The sequence below is a fragment of the Epinephelus fuscoguttatus genome, linkage group LG17 (genome assembly GCF_011397635.1).
Source record: "Epinephelus fuscoguttatus linkage group LG17, E.fuscoguttatus.final_Chr_v1".
Classification (NCBI taxonomy): Eukaryota; Metazoa; Chordata; class Actinopteri; order Perciformes; family Serranidae; genus Epinephelus; species Epinephelus fuscoguttatus.
This window is the reverse complement of record NC_064768.1, coordinates 19,457,679-19,474,005: the sequence shown is the minus strand read 5'-3', so window position 1 is coordinate 19,474,005 and position 16,327 is coordinate 19,457,679. Positions and strand designations below refer to the sequence as shown.

The window sequence follows — 16,327 nt, the reverse complement described above, 5'->3', positions numbered from 1 at the left end:
TCTTATGTCATAAGAAACTGAAAATTGGTTAGTTAAAAAATATTTAAATAATTAATTTGGGGCTTTGGGAAATTGGGATCTGCTTTTTTTTTTTTCAATTAATTGATTACCAGAGCAAATAATGAATAAATAATACTAATGACTGTTCGTTTAATTCTCTTAAGTGTTAATTCCCCTTAATAATGAAGAAGATGCAATCTTTGGCGACATCTTGAAAAATCCTTGAGGGAAGCAACTAATTGTTTTCATTATCTATTTATCTGTTGGTTGTTTTTCTATTAAATAATTAATTGTTTATCAGAAAGTGGTAGAGAAAAAGCTCCTCGTATTGCCTGTCTTGTCTGACCGACAAAGACTTGAATTCAAACACATCGAACAAAAAAGCCCAAGATCATTACATGCTTTAAAAATGCATAAACAAAATGTCTTAATTTCAAATGACAAGACAGCAACGTTGTTTTCCACAAATTTTATGTCAACAGACCAGTTGGTCAGAGCATCACCGTGACATTATAATCCTTTGGTATCAGGAAGTTGAGGTTATGATGTAACTCCTGAAGAAAGTTGCCTATAAAGTAGATTTCCCTGTAGTTTAAAATGTTTACAGCCCTTCTGGATTACTTCAGTAGTGAGGTGTCAACAGGGAGCGAACCACAGGAGAGCTTGGCTCCTTTAACAAGACGTGAGCTCCCTTGAAAACATGATGTGTGAAAATCTTGGGGGTCTCTAAAACACTATGCTATTTTTGCTATGCATTTCTGTTTTTTCTGTGGTGAAGAGGGAGCTGAGCCGGAAGGCAAAGCTTTCGATTTACTGGTCCATCTACGTCCCAACCCTCACCTATGGTCATGAGCTAAAAATGACCGAAAAAATGAGGTCGTGGATACAAGTGGCTGAAATGAGTTTCCTCCGTGGAGTGGCTGGGCTCAGCCTTAGAGATAGAGTGAGGAGCTCGGACCCCCAGAGGAAGCTTGGAGTAGAGCCGCTGCTCCTTCGCATTGAAAAGGGTCAGTTGAGGTGGTTCAGGCATCTGATCATGATGTCTCCTGGGCGCCTCCTGCTGGAGGTGTCCCGGGCACGTCCCACTGGTAGGAGGCCCCGAGGTAGACCCAGAACATGCTGGAGGGATTACATATCTCGTCTGGCCTGGGAACGCCTTGGGGTCCCCCAGGAGGAGCTGGAAAGCATTGCTGGGGAGAGGGACGTCTGGGGTGCTTAGCTCGGCCTGCTGCCACCGCAACCTGGCCCCGGCTAAGCGGATGAAAATGGATGGATGGATTTCTGTTTTTCTGTATCTTCATCATCATGGATCATGCATAAAATTAGGTTACTGTGTATGTGTGACTGGTTTAAGATGAATTAGAAGGTACTGTGCTTATTTGTATGTGGTCCGCAATTTTAACCCTTGTTGATGAGGACTTGACCCCTTGTAGATAGCCTGGTGTGCTAGGTTCTTAATTTAGTGTTTTATTTTCTTAAATATTATGCTAGCATTTTTCACAGATCTAAGACTTGTTTTCATGCACTCAATGAATATATTTCACTCAAATTCTGGTCACAAATTCTGGTCACAACTGCTGACTGCAGGAATGTCCAGCAGGGCCTTTGCTCATGAGCTGACTGTTCATTACACAACCATAAGTCATCTCCAATGTCATTTCCATTAATTTGGCAGTACACTCAATCGGCCTGACCACATGTAGCCACATCAGCTCAGGACCTCCACCTGCAAGATCGTCTGAGACCAGCCGCCCGAACAGCAACTGATGTGCACAAAGAATTTCTGCACAAACCATCTGAAACTACCTTAGAGAAGCTCATCTGCATGCTCATTGTCCCCACCAGGGTTTTGACCTGGCAGCAGATCAACTTGTGTGGTTGTGAGGCCAGTTGGATGTAGTGCCGAATCAAGGGAAACACCACTGGAGATGACTTATGGAAGTGAAATGAATATTAAGTTAACAGGCAACAGCTCTGGTGAACATTCCTGCAGTCAGCATGCCAATGGGATGCTCCCTCAGATGGTTACAGTATGTTTGGTATTGATAGGGTTGACTCAGTGGTGTAGGGGTAGTTAATGAGGTGGTTGTACTACAAGTTTGATGGGTTGGTTACAGAGGAGGAAGTGGGTATACTCTCCTATATATCCAACCGGTCAGAGAAAGTATACGCTGGCATAAAGCAAGTTGGCCCTACATGCTTGCAGCTATAAATCCTTGCAACAAGGTCACGGCCAGTCGTCCTCTCTTTGAGGCACGTGAAAGCCAGACAGCCAGACTTTTATGTCTGTAGGTTGTAATATCTGGGCTTACTCCTGTGCTAAACTTTCTGTCTTACATGAAAAACTATGGTGCAGTACAAGGGCCAAAATCAAGACTTCCGAGAAGTGCCTCGATCCTGGCATCACGTCGTCCTAATTCCCCTTGACATTTTGAGGACAAGAACAATGTTGTTATTCATAGAGTGTGAAGTCTTTTCTTGGGGTCAAACAACCAATGATACATCTTGTAATGCAGGAGCTGAGTGCCTCTCACTGGTGACACCAACATAAACAAATTGTCTCGGAGATATTCAGTCGCCGTGGAAGTGGGGCAAACGCAGTCTGGCATGAGCACTATCCATCAGTCACTGGTTCCACTGGTGTAGAGTAGACCTGAAGGCACCATGGGGCTATTACAATATCAGATGGCACAGTGTAGTGGTGACACACTGAGCAGCAACTGGCTGGCACACTTTTGGGAGGCAGGCCGATGCCAACAATCTTTCCAATGTTTCTAAAATCATCTCGGAGTGAAAGAGTTGGTCGCCATCCAGCCTCAAACTTTGACAGCAGCTTCTTTTTCCATCCATCCTAAAAGGAAAGCAGTTCTTGTTTCGTCCCTCTTCCTCTTCAACTTTCCCCTACAGTATTTTGGCTGTAACCTAAAAGGCCTCCTTGGCTAATTGCATATGGAGTGGGATCACTTTACCCTGGTGCCCTGCTCTTCAGCCTCCACACTTCTTGTCACTGGCAGCCTCGCTGTAACAATCTCCATTTTAAAGCGGCAGGGTCAATTTCCACCCTGCTCTCGCATCTGGCTCTGCAATTTAATTGCTAATGCGTCTCCTATTTCTGCTGCTCCAGCGTCTGGGCTTTCCTTAACACGCCCCCCTCCTGTGTCCAGTCTTACTCCTCCTCCTTAAATCTTTTTTGCCTTTCCTTTCACATTACGTTTCCCATCCTTCCTGTGTTGCCTTTTCAGCCTTGTGTAATGAATAAGCTCAGTGTCGCCTGAGGTGCTTGAGTTATACGGGTGTGAAGTCTAATTGGTGACAGCGGTGGAGGTCCTTGTGACAGCAGAACAAAAGCTGTGGGGTGTTTGATTCACTTGTGAACTGTGTAGACCGTTATTCAATTCCTGCTTAAGTATTAATAAAGGCTTTACACGCCAGGGGGAGGTCGCAAGGTGCAAGTGTATGCTTGTGTATCTTGCATGTGTATGTATGTGTGTGTGTGCAGGAAGCCAATTTGTGGGCTGCTCATTTTTCCTGGGATGATCATTAGATGAGGGGGACAGTAAAGACTTTGGTAACTGATGACTGTCTTATGTAACCTGAGTAATAAGGAACCTCGGAGGGAGCAGGGATGGAGGTGCTATGAAAGCTTTTCAAAGGTTTGGACGGGTGGTGGACAGACTGCAGAGACACACACCTGATGACAATTAAGAATGGTGAGTCTAAAATAATATCTTTATATTTTTGTTTCCAAATAAGCTGGTTCTCTTTAAAATCACGTGTCAACTTTTACAGTGATTTTGTCATTTTTCAAACTAAAGAATTGAACATTCTCTGCTTCCAGTTTTTAAATAACTGAGCATTTGCACTAGTCTTCGTTTTGTGTAAGTGTAAACCAAATATCTTTGAGGTTTTTGACTTTTTTTGTACAAATCAAGCAATTTGAAGACAATAACTTGGCTTTCCAGGACATAGTGATGGAGATTTTACAGAACAAATGATAAACATTTAATCCAGAAATTAATCTGAGGATTAATCTGAAATGAAAAGAATTACAGCCAGAGGTGTGGACTGGAGTCACATCACATGAACTAGAGTCAAACTCGTGTCAAATATTTGATGACCTTAGACTCGACTTGACAAAATCAAAAAAGACTTGGAACTCGACTTGAACTTAAATGTCAATGACTAATGACTTTACATGGACTTTAAAGTGTGCCACAAATCAATTAATTTCTCTTCATTTCATGAACAAACATTAACAATTTTCATGCCCAACAAGTGAACATTTAATTCCTCAGATAATCAACTCTTGAACCAATCCAGCAGCATCCAATCAAGTATCAGGAAAGAACCGCAAAGAACTAATGTTACATTACTGAGCGCCAGTTGGAAAAATGATACATAAGTCAATTATGTTCACATACAAAAAGTACTTGGTGGCTAACAAAACATGAACTGCAGCATGTGAAATGTGTGGGTCACAAATGACGCACAGAAACGCAAAAACTTCCAACTTTGTTTGACATTTGAAGTTGCACAAAGAACGGTAAATCAAGATTAATATTACTATAATAAGTGAGCTAATGCTTAGCTAATGTTAGCAACAAAGTCCCTGACCAGAATCAGACCAGTGACAGTGCAGTTACATGATATGCATCTCAACCACTAGACCCCCAAGATGCTCAAGACTTTAAAGGTCAAGTGTGTAGGACTATAACGGGACATTAGCAGAAATGTTATATAATATATTAAGTATGTTTTCTTTATAGTACATTCACCTGAAAATGAGAGTTGCTGTGTTTTTGTTTCCTTAGAACGAGCCGTTTATATCTACCTAGGGAGCAGATCGTCGTCTATGGAGTCTGCCATGTTGCACCTCCATGTTTCTACAGTAGCCCAGTATGGACAAACCAAACTCTGGCTCTAGATAGGGGCATTCACATTTTTGCATCAGCCACCATAGTTAGCAGCGCCTCCGTGACAAGCAGCGTCAGAAAAACACAGATTTTTGAACATGAAATTGCTTTATTCAGTGTTTATACCAACTTTTATCACCTGGTCCCTCCTTTCAAGAGGAGGAGTCCTCTGCAAAAACCTCCTGAACTGTAAAAATACTGAAGGAATTCGAACCAGGAGTTTGAGCTTGGTACATTGGAGAGGTTTCAGCTAGTTGCAATCTGCAATCCTCACCACTAGATGCCACTAAATCCTACACAGTTTCTTTAAGTAATAGGTCTTATGTGCTTTCTCAGCATTCATCTCTGTCTTTGTGATTTGTATCTCCCACATCAAGCCATCACCATCATCTCAAGAGCACATGTGCACACACGCCTGTCCTCCTCCTAGAGTGGTGGTGCTGAACTGACAAGGGAACAGTTGAAGAGGGATCAGCAGTCATCATCGGCCACATGGATCAGGCTTCTCAACTCGCCCCGCCGCCGTTTGAGGTGGACGTGGACCTCGGCTTCGCTCTCTTCTTCCTCTTCCTCCTGTGCTTCTTCCTGCTGGTGACAGTGGTGCGCTGCGCCCAGACTGTGGTGGATCCTTATGGCTCCATCTCCACCTCCACCTACCAGGAGGAGCAGATCACCTGAGAGAGAAGAGGAAATCAGTCAGGAGCAGGACTCTGCAGGACTTTTACTGCTGTATAAATATATATCTTTTGATAATGCAGCTTTGAATGGATCTGAAGTCTACGTCCCAGGCCACTCCTGAACAAAGAGGAGTCATCATTACACTCTGTTGGAAGTCACAAAACATGTATCAAGTTGTGTGTGTGTGTATGTGTATCTGTCTTAAATACCCTTCAGATAACTCACGGGTGGATTACTGAGCGGACCTACTTAGAACACTCCAAAGGGCCAAAGGCATCAAGATGCAGTCAGAGAGCTCAGTCAAAAATAACAATGGCCTGATGACGTGTATTTGTCCTTGATAAAGATCTGAGTCTACTAATAATGAGCAAATCATAGGAGCAATTATATTCTTATTTTTTTATTTGATTCTTTATTTTTTTATATATATGTGTGTGTGAGGCAGGACTTAATTAGAGGGTGTTAACATTTTTAACATTTCATGAAAGTCCCAGCTCTGTGTCAGCGTTGGCTTTGTCAGGTTCATTTAAGTTACTTTTATTTGTATAGCACATTTCATATAGAGGTAAACTTGACTGTTATTGTGCTCGACAATAACACATAGAAAACAAACAAATGACATGGAAAACAAAGAAAGTACTCCACATAAATAAAAATAACCCTTTGGGTACGTACAATGCATACACTCATATCAAATAATTTTTTTTAATAACCACTGTCCCTCCAGGGCTGTTTTAAAACAGTTGATGATGTCCTGAGCCATTTTCATGTCAATATTAACACCAGCATTGATGTCTTTTATGACAGTGCGGTCATATCATTTAGTTTACAGCGCAAAAACACTTTAAGGGGGGGAGGGGTACCTTTTTAACAACTGCTTAAGTCACATAAAAAAAAGATCATGTTCTCATTTAATGAACAGTTAACAAATGACAATGATTATTTTGTACAATAAAGTATTTGCATGTCATGTAGCCTCTGAGTTTGTGAAATATATCTATAAGTAGACTCAGGGGGCTGCAGCAAAGTGCCTTTTTCTGGATGGTAGATAAAACAAGATGAAGTGTCTTCTAGGATGGCCTTAAAATTAGTGTTGTAAAGTAAATAGTTACATGTATCTAGTAACATATAACGAAATTAGAAAATATTTGTTATTAAATTACAGTTACTAATCAAAATGTTTGTGATCACAAATAGGGTAACATCCAGATATATTCTTTTTGGTAATAAGTTTATTATCCTGTTGCTTTGCATCTTTTGGCATCAACACATTCTCACTCTGACCTTGGCATTTGCCGCTTGGTCGTGGACTTTCCATGTAGCCTGGGTGCATCTGTTGCTGACGTTCTGGGACACCATGTCAACTTCAGCCTGTTACATTCATTGTCTGATTTCAGGATACACTTCCGTTTTCACAGGAAATACACAGTTTGCATAGAGTCTCTTTCAAAATAGGCATACTACGTCAGTGCAACACTATGAATTGATGTATTTTTACTTCAGCAACAAACTCACATGTAACGTTGAGCCAACACGCGAACATGATTTGGTTTTGGCAAGAAAAACACAGGTAACGGGGTTTGAAAGTTAGTGATTGGTGGACCCATCCACCACCTCTCCCACCCACCCCACTTGGACTTTTTGCCCATGTTATATTGTTGTCTGGCTGTGTGTCCCCTGGCACCATCAGGCGCCATTACACACTGACAGCTCTCGGCCCCTGTATCATGCTGATGTGAAAGGACGGCTGTTTTTGTCAGTGTCTGACGTGGAGGTCACTGCCCAAGCACCAGTATTCATCAGCCTCAGAATGACACATAGCCTATTTCTGGACATTTTCAACTTTATTGACCAGTTCGTGTGAAAATTAATTTAAAAGTAGCCTAAATCATGTGAAACAAGTTACATTACTTTGATGAAGTAATTAAAATAAATACACTATTTATTACATTTTTAACTGAGCACTTAGTAATCTGTAACCCATTACATTTCAAAAGTAACCTTCCCAAAACTGTTAGGAATTGAGAGAACATGACGCAGTGGCATGTAGGCTGCCCTATACGAGAGAACTTTCTGGCGCTGTTGCCCCACCACATGCAGCTGGTGCCCTTATTTTATTTTATTTATCTTGTTGCCCCTGCCCACCAGACAGCCTAGTCCGCCACTGGTGTCTACAAACAATCAATCTCCATACCAGTTGGTGGCGGTAATGCGCCATCTCGGCGTTTACCTACCTCAATTAAAATTCACGAAGAAGAAGAAGCCGCAGACGGCGGAAGATGAATACACAACAATAACAAAGTCTAAAATGGAGGAAGCTGGCGTGGTTATGCTGATTTAGTTCAATACTGTCAATTAGCAGAATCGGTTTCCAGATTATTTTGCATAATTTTAATTTAGTCCTAATATAAAATCAAGACGTCACTTTATCTGTGTGCGTCTTAAGCCTGCTGTGTTGTCAGTGCTAGCTAACGTTAGCAGTGCAGGGTATTGGCGCTAGCCTCACAGCTTCCGCTACTGTTAAACGGTGCTGCACGCGCAACGACACCCAAAATAATTACTCGCATTGTGGTGTGACCAATATTTCGCCTTTTTGAAGCGGATATTCAGGACACAATAACAGGTAAGTTGCGTGGTTTTGATACGCCTTTAGCCTTAGCTAACGTACAGCACGTCAAAACTCATGACATCTGGTGGAATTCCTTAAAGTAAACGAGCTAATGTTATTTCTGATTGTTAAATGACGAAAATATAAACAAGCCAAAACACATCAAGGCTCCTGTAATCCTCTTATGCAGCAATGTCAACTAAATGTCTCTAAAAGCAACAAAAACGCCAGCATCCTCATCATGATGATTACTTCCTGTGCTTGTATATAAGGAAGTACTTCAATTCTCCCGAGGTAAATTGCTGAAATACCTGCAGCTAACGCATCTCAGCAGTTCATAGTTGTCATATTTGCAATTTCAAGCAGGTTTTAGCGTCAAAAAAAAAAAAAAACTCACCAAGAGCAGGTGAGTGTCTGTGAATAGCAGCTAATACTTTGCATTTGATATTTTATATTTCAGAGCAAATCTACTGTCAGTTATATGAATATGGGCTGATGACAGCAAGACAGACAAGCACATAATTGCACACATAATCTAGAAAGATATAAGATAATATCAGACTGACTATGCCACTGTAATTGTGGGGATCTAATGTGCAGTTTCTGTCCTTACACCTGTGATATTAAAATTGACAGTTATAGTATTGTGTACATTTGCTTAATAACAATATTGAGGAAAAAAGCAACTAAACAGAAAACCTCAACTTTGTTTTCAAAAGGGAGACTTGTTACACGTACTTCCATTAAAGAAATGGTTTCAAGTTTCAAATAGTTGAAACTAGATCCGTAACGGGTCATTCTGACTGATAATAATAATGTAATATTGTGATACTACTTTATTTCCTGGGACGGTTATTGTACTGTGAAAATCTCATACCATTGCAACCCTAGTTCAAACCATCATTTCAAATTGTGTGTGCGTTTGTGTGTGTCACAGTGGTTATGGAGGTGGACGAGATGGAGACGAGAATGCCAGAGCTCCAGAAGTCTCGGAAGAGGGTAAAAACCAAGAAGAGGACAGAGCCTTATGAAGAAAGAGATGATGACGGTAAGCACTAGGGGTGGGAATCTCCAGGCACCTCATGATTTGATTTGATTATGATTCAGAGGGTAACGATTCAACAATAAAACGATTAATGTTTGATTTCAACACATGATTTATTTTTATTTTTCTTTTCTTTTCCTTTTCTTTCTTTTTGGTGATCCATAATTAAATAAACAGATAATTTTACTTGCATACAGTCAAGTGGCTCGTGTCCAGGTCCCTTTCCCCTTCAACCTGCCTCCATACCCTCACTTTTAAACAAAGAGGTGCCAGTCGGCTTGTACCCATCTGCAGCTCATTCTTGTCCATTGTAGGATATACATATATATGGGATATACACACGCCTGCGTAGCGTCCAGTGTTTGCATAGCCTACTGTAATATTTCCCTTGAAACAGTATGCAATTCACATTCTATTCAATAATATATGGTCTGCAATCTTTTTTAATTGAAAAAGTTAACTGCATTGATGAATGAATGAATTTGAAAGCACCTTCCAGTCTCTTGTGTGTATAAGAATAACATGAGGGGGAGGCAAAGTGCTCTGTAGCAGCCTCTCTCTCCATTAGCGTTGGTGAAAGCCAAGACACTGGGCAGGCCAGGCACAGGGGTTTTAAGGTAAAACAGACTGAGCAAAGTTATTTTCTTCATCACAGAGGTGTTTTAATTTGGTTAATGCTGCAGTCGGTTTACATGCTGATCGCTGCTCCTCTCCTTAATGTTGGTCTCTTGGTGATGGCCTAAGCAACTATTCACAATATACTTCATGATCGCCTCGCAAATGTGATTATTTAGACATTAAATTAAAACAAGCTTGCAACTGCTGTGTTTTGTGAAGTTGAATTAGTACAAGTTAACTTTAGCTTGTCTGCGCTGTAGACAGTCCGGGTACTACACTGACTTCGCAACTGAGTTCTGACACTTTTGTTCCGTCAGCATCATGTTATGAACAAACATTTACATAATCAGTTATTGACATTTGTGAATCGATGCTGAATCGTCCAGTTCCACATGGCAATGCATCTATCAATTGATTTGTTTTCCCCTCTTATAGTAAGCACATATTTGTGTTTTTTTTAAAACATATAATTGATAGTTTTTAGGAGTTTCGATTTACATCAGTCTGGATCGATATATAGATCATCGACGTGTATTATCATCTTTAAGATACCCCTTATTTTGAAATACCTATAGCACATCTGTGTCACCATTTCCTCCAAGCATCACCTCCTTCTAAGCATTTAAACAGTGCCAGTGGTTTAGCGTCAGGCAGACTATGGTGAGCAGCCAAGAAAAAGACAATGAGGATATTTACTCATATTGATCGCAGGCCCCCTGATTTGAATCAAATCAAAATCATACCGTGACAGACTTTGTGTTATCAAACATCATAGTGTTCGCCTAAGAATTGATATAATATTGTCTTGTGATGAAACGTGACCTACTCCCCTAATAGTTTTTAAACAGAGTTCCAGTTTGACTTTATTATCCACAAAGGACATTCTTGGCTGTTAATTAAGATTTGTCCTTAAATAAGTCAAAATAAGTTCAAAACCTGAAAGAAAGATTTCATTAACATCTATATAATATAATATAATATAAAATATATAATATCATAAGCTCCAATTATGCGGCATTTTTGCTTGAAAAATGACTCAAACAAATGCTCCGTTATCACAGTTTCTGCTGTTAATTTATAACTTGTATAATCTCTGCTTTGGGTTTTTTTGTTTGTTGCAAACCTGAATTTCACCAATATGTTTTTCTTTACAGAAAATATGTCTGATTCTCCGTGTGGGTCTGTCCCCTCCACAACTGAAACTCCCGGCAAAGAGACCCAATTGGAGGATGGCTCTGATTCTCTCAGTGTCATAAAAAAAGCAGTGGTGGTCTTGACCCGACTCCCAGAATACAAGATCAGCGCTCTGCGACCGCCGACACCTCAGCAGTTCTACAGTGAAGACGACTCTGTCAGTAGCTCTGATTCTGATATGCAGTGGGAACCAGAAGATGATTCTAGTGATTCTGATTTCTCCCTCTCACATAATAAACAGAAAACTGCCAAACATGCCAAGAACGACACAACAAGAAACAACAACAGCAACAACAATGGTAATGCCGTGACCTCAACATGAGCTCCACCATCACTCACAAACAGAAATACCAAATGAACGGCACTCATATAATGGCAATTTTAAGCGTTGCTTTATCAGATCATAATTTTTACCCTGAATATTCCCATGACAAATCATTCATATTTTACAATCTTTCAAGCTCATACATGTTTTTAATATACACATTTGTGTTTTTCAATGTTGTCAGAACCAGGCCCTATAATAATATCATCGGCTTTTGCTCATTGCTCCAATGAAACCACGAAGGTCCGTCCGAACCTGCCGGAAGAAGAGCTCAAAGTGGACATGATGGTTCTCGCCAGGAAGAGGTCCATGAGATGGCAGCGAGGAAAAATAGTAGACATAGTAACAAGGGGTAAGAAAATTGATCTTTTTGGGTGAAAATTGTGCTTGTGCTTCATATGCATTTAACACCTGGGTTTTTAGTTGATTATTGATGAAGATAGACCAATAATTCCAGTTCGTAAAATGTTTTTTCTCTGTTTTTACACAGTTTTGAAAAATTAATAACTCCCAACAAAAAATACATTTTAAAAGATGTGTCACTGGGCTCTAGAGAAATGTGATGGGGTCTTTTTTTAAACTATATTATACACTAAATGATAGTTCATTTTTAAAAAATTATTGATAGGTTAATCGATAAAAAGCTAATTAGGGCTGAATATGTCAGTGTGATTGGATCTGGCTGGGGAACACGAGTATTCGACTGTTAGTTCCTTTTTTTTTATATACAGCATTTTAGAGTTTAACCTGGGTTTGATGGGACATTCGGTGTGACAGTGACGTTCAGGTAATATATTCAGCATGCCAAGCTCAAATTAAAAATGCCAAACATGCCAAGCTCAAAGACTAACTACACCAACGATGGATCGCAATAAACATATTTGAAACCTACACTAACGATGGATCAGAAATGTGCCCCATTTCTACCGACACTAGATATCAAACAGAAGTCTGAAACTGTATCCTATTAAGTTGCTTTTAGCCATAAATTCACCACTTACAAGTAGAAAGCAGAAGACATTGTTATCCCAGAGCCTATCCCGGGCGAAGCCTCTCTCCAGGCAGCTGCCTCCGTCTCACTCAGACTCACCCTGGGTCTGGGTCCACAGCTGCCTGTCCAGCCTTAATCTGGGGACTGAAACATCCACAGAAGTAGGCTGCAAATGCCAGACAAAAACTAAAAAAGAAAATGCTTGGCTGTAAGAATCTCTGTCAACTAAGGAGTCTCTGACTGATGATTGTAATCTTTAAGGAGGCAGCCCTAAAGCTAATTGTTAGTATCAGCTCTCAGTCATTTTCGTTTGTATGGGTTGTTTTTATACACAAAAATGTGGCTGCCACATGTTCCTTACATGCAGATACAACTGTATTTTTACAGAGAACAATGTTTGTGACTTGTGTAATTGATTTCGAAGCATAATAAACATCAAGCAGTGGTGATTTTGCTCACTGATATTTATTTATTTGCAGAAGATGGACGGTTGAAGTACAAAGTTAGTTTTGAAGAAAAAGGGAAGAGCCTGGTGTCCGGCCACCACATCGCCTTTGACACCACACCGAAGCTGGAGCAGCTGTATGTCGGGGCTCGCGTCGTGGTCAGGTGTCAAGATAACAAGTTCAGGTTTCGGCCTGGTGTTTTGTCAGAGCTCCCCAGCAGAAAGAACCGCTTAAGGTGTGTGCTTAAATGAGTGTTTGTGTGTACATCCACGATCCACCAGAAGCATTTTTAGAAGAAACTAATACCTCTAAAAGAAATTGCTGTAGTAACAGTTTGATTTGTAGTAAAATGTATTTTAATGTTCCAGGTTCTTGGTCTTTTTGGATGACCACACGCCGGTCTATGTTGGTTTACCTTTATTTCACCTGGTGTGCAGACCACGTAAGTTTGCCTGTTGATACACTCACATGTCCAGGGCCATTATTTATCTACTGCAGAGAGAGCCAGGCCTTTATCAGACATGGGATTCGATTAGAGATTAGAGGTCTTTGTTTTGTTTTACTTATCTATATAATTGTAGGTGGTGCTTTTAAGGTGCCCTGGAGAGTGTGTGACCATTAGTAGTAGCTACGAGTTAGGAGCAGGCACCTGTTTTGTTTGTATTGTGCACACATAACGGGCCCCAAATCCATGCTCCATTCTAATTCTATATAGTATATACTGCATACCAATACTCACTGTTTCTAACACAGACTTTACTTGGATGGGCAGCCCAGGTATATTCACAGTCGCCAAAAGGTATTTGGACCTGAAGCACAGGTGTCAAAATCTGTTCCCCCATCTTATATTATTTCTCCCCTGTTAAGGTGATACCTCCTGTAGTGCCCCCTCTGTGGCTACTGTTAGGGATCAGGTTTCCTGTAATCTTCCTGGAGCTGTTTGACCACCTCCCATAGTCTGAGTTTTTTTCTTTTGTGCAGTGCATCACGGGAGAATGGTATCCATCAAATGCACACTAAGAAATGTACCTTATGTTGAGTAGTGAGCGTGAGTATACTGTGACTTTTCTGATGTTAACACACTTTACTAAACACCTTCTTAGAATTGGTTTGAGTTATGGATTTGGGACATGTCATTTATCTTGCAAACAATATTATTTGTGAATATGTTCATTCAAAGCAAAAGGGACACCTATGGACCCCATCTTTTTAGCTATTGAAATGCACAGTTGGTAGTACGCCTGAAGAATGACAGACTGTCTTTTTTTCTTTCATTTTCTTAAAAGAGGAAAATGTTCTAGATGACATTCCAGACAGCCCTCACAAGTCCTTCATGACGCAATACCTGAAAGACTGGCCTTACCCACACTTGACCCAGTACAGGGTGGGACAGGCCCTCAATGTGGAGTTAAATGGATCCCAGCAGAGGTGTGAGGTGCAGGTGGTCGACTGCAGCATAATGCAGGTCGTTTTTCTGGTCAGTATCATTTTATACTGCTGTTGTTTAAACCACCAATGTTATTTCAGGTTAGATTTCTTTGATATAATGTTGCTTTTTTTCGTCACTCTCAGGAAAGTCAGCAGAAGGAGTGGATTCATCGAGGCTCCATGCGACTTGAACACATGGCTAGATTTTTGGAAATGAAAGCAGAAGAGCGCAACGGTGATTCTGACTAAAAGCCCACGGACACAGGAGGGAAAAAAATAAAAGATATATCCATCATTGTCACTCCGAACTGATGTGCCATTGGGATCTCAGCCCAAAATAAGATTTGCAGTGAGGAGATGAGCACACGTGAATGACTCAAGCCCGACGTTTGTTCCAATCTGATGTTCTTTGTTTTCTATTTTTCAGACTTAAAGCAGTTGAAGTTACTTGTTGGATTATTCTGTTACACAATTAAGTTGCGCACCACTATAAAATAGTGAGCAGTTATCATTTTCAGTTTGTCTGGAAATGTGAATTTATCTTAAAGCAGCTTTTGACAGCATACTCAAGCGGCTGTAAGTTCAAACAACTTTGCATGTCGCAAACAAGAAAACTAGCTTCCTATTTTATTTGTCCTTTTTACAGGGTGACTGACCAAGCGCAGATTGAGGAATTACGTGATGCTTTTAGTGCAGACGCACTGTGAATTCAATACAAATGCAAAAATGAGAACATTTTGAAAAAGTGAGAGAAAGCGCTACATCATGTTTTGAGTTTTGCTAATGTGGTTGTTGATAAGTTTTGGGAAGCTGGAACGACCAAGTTGGACATCACTAAATGTTTTTTGCTTGATATCCTGCAGTTGTATGAGTTTATTTAATATGATCTATTTCATTGCATTACAGTCTTGCCGCTAATGCTTTTATCCAATGTAACTTAAAGGTACATTTCACCATGTGGGTATGAGAACAAAATCTGAAAGATAAATGTGCATCACCTTCAACAAATATGCTCAAGTGCTACATTTAGAGACAATAGAAGATAAAGAAAAAGACTTTTCTGTCTGTGATGGAATGTGTCGAGTTCCTGCTGTCTTGATTGTGGAGTGAAGACAGCAGACACTTGAGCAGCATTTGTGTTTAATCTTGTAAATTTAAAAAAATCTGGCAACAAATTTTCCTGAAGAACTCAAACAAGTCATGGATTCTTTATTAATATGCACTTTAGAGTCAACAGCATTTTTACTCCATGTTGTTTCTCCCATCTAGCCAATGATCCGCATCCAGTTTGACCTCCATGTATGTAAATGCTTTGTATTGTCCGTCACTTTTTTGTTTCATTTTGTAAGTAATAAAAGGATCAACGCAGGATGACCACAGCTCCACCTGGCGTTATCTCTGCTCAGGTGCTGGAGGCATCAGTGAGCCTGAAGTGATGAGATTTCTGCACACTTAGCTCCATGCAGTGTTTGCTTCAGACGACGGCACTCAACAAGGAATATGAAATGAGGGTTATGCTGTCATGTCAGATGTTTCTTCATTTCTCATTTGGAATTTGGGGTCTCATCATAGTTCATAATAAAGTTCCCAGAATACCACTTCATAACGCTTTGTTCTCAGATGCTTTTTTTCTAACAGATGTGGGGATAAGATTAAGATAACATAAGAGGACAGACATGATTGGAAGGTGCAGCTTGGCTGGTTGGTGGAGACATACAATCCCAAGACAGTAATTCTAGTTTTTATATTCACTCCGTTCCACCCCTTCTTGGCTTCCATTTGTATGCCTGACAGTGCTCCAATAAGTACTTGAAAGGTGGTGCTTGTGTCACCAGGGTGTGTACAGGTGTGTTACATACTGCCAGGGATTAGAATGAGTTATTTTTACCTGCCTGTATTACCCGACAAAGACGTGCAGAAGGTCTTAACAAACTGAAACTAGCAGGGAACGTAACTTTTTACATAATTATGTAACCACTGTTCTCTGCATTGCAACTACTTCCATCTTTTTGTGGTATCTAGTCCATATTTATGAGGAAGACACTCAAATACAGCCGAGAGCACAGTATACTGCTCCAACC

At 40.4% G+C, this 16,327-nt stretch overlaps 1 protein-coding gene across 2 annotated transcripts; it reads left to right on the top strand.

Moving 5' to 3' along the window:
* Positions 1 to 7,864: 7,864 nt before the first annotated feature.
* On the top strand, positions 7,865 to 15,839 carry LOC125905151 (histone-lysine N-methyltransferase SETDB1-B-like). Of its 2 annotated transcripts, XM_049603039.1 has the most exons (9): positions 7,865 to 8,214; positions 9,137 to 9,247; positions 11,017 to 11,213; positions 11,298 to 11,355; positions 11,566 to 11,733; positions 12,852 to 13,053; positions 13,187 to 13,260; positions 14,105 to 14,295; positions 14,391 to 15,839. In XM_049603039.1, exons 2-9 carry the CDS (start codon positions 9,142 to 9,144, stop codon positions 14,493 to 14,495), a joined length of 1,101 nt encoding a protein of 366 aa, XP_049458996.1. In that variant the 5' UTR covers positions 7,865 to 8,214; positions 9,137 to 9,141; the 3' UTR covers positions 14,496 to 15,839. The 2 variants fall into 2 exon arrangements, with proteins under 2 accessions (XP_049458996.1, XP_049458995.1); XM_049603038.1 differs by having other exon boundaries at positions 7,866 to 8,214; positions 11,017 to 11,355.
* Positions 15,840 to 16,327: the final 488 nt, after the last annotated feature.

Bases quoted from the DNA above. Each gene is read 5' to 3' on its own strand.
- LOC125905151 (XM_049603038.1), top strand. From the start codon at position 9,142: ATGGAGGTGGACGAGATGGAGACGAGAATGCCAGAGCTCCAGAAGTCT. The intron at 11,356-11,565 runs GTAATGCCGTGA...CAATGTTGTCAG, and splicing joins CAACAACAGCAACAACAATG to AACCAGGCCCTATAATAATA. The intron at 11,734-12,851 runs GTAAGAAAATTG...ATTTATTTGCAG, and splicing joins AGTAGACATAGTAACAAGGG to AAGATGGACGGTTGAAGTAC.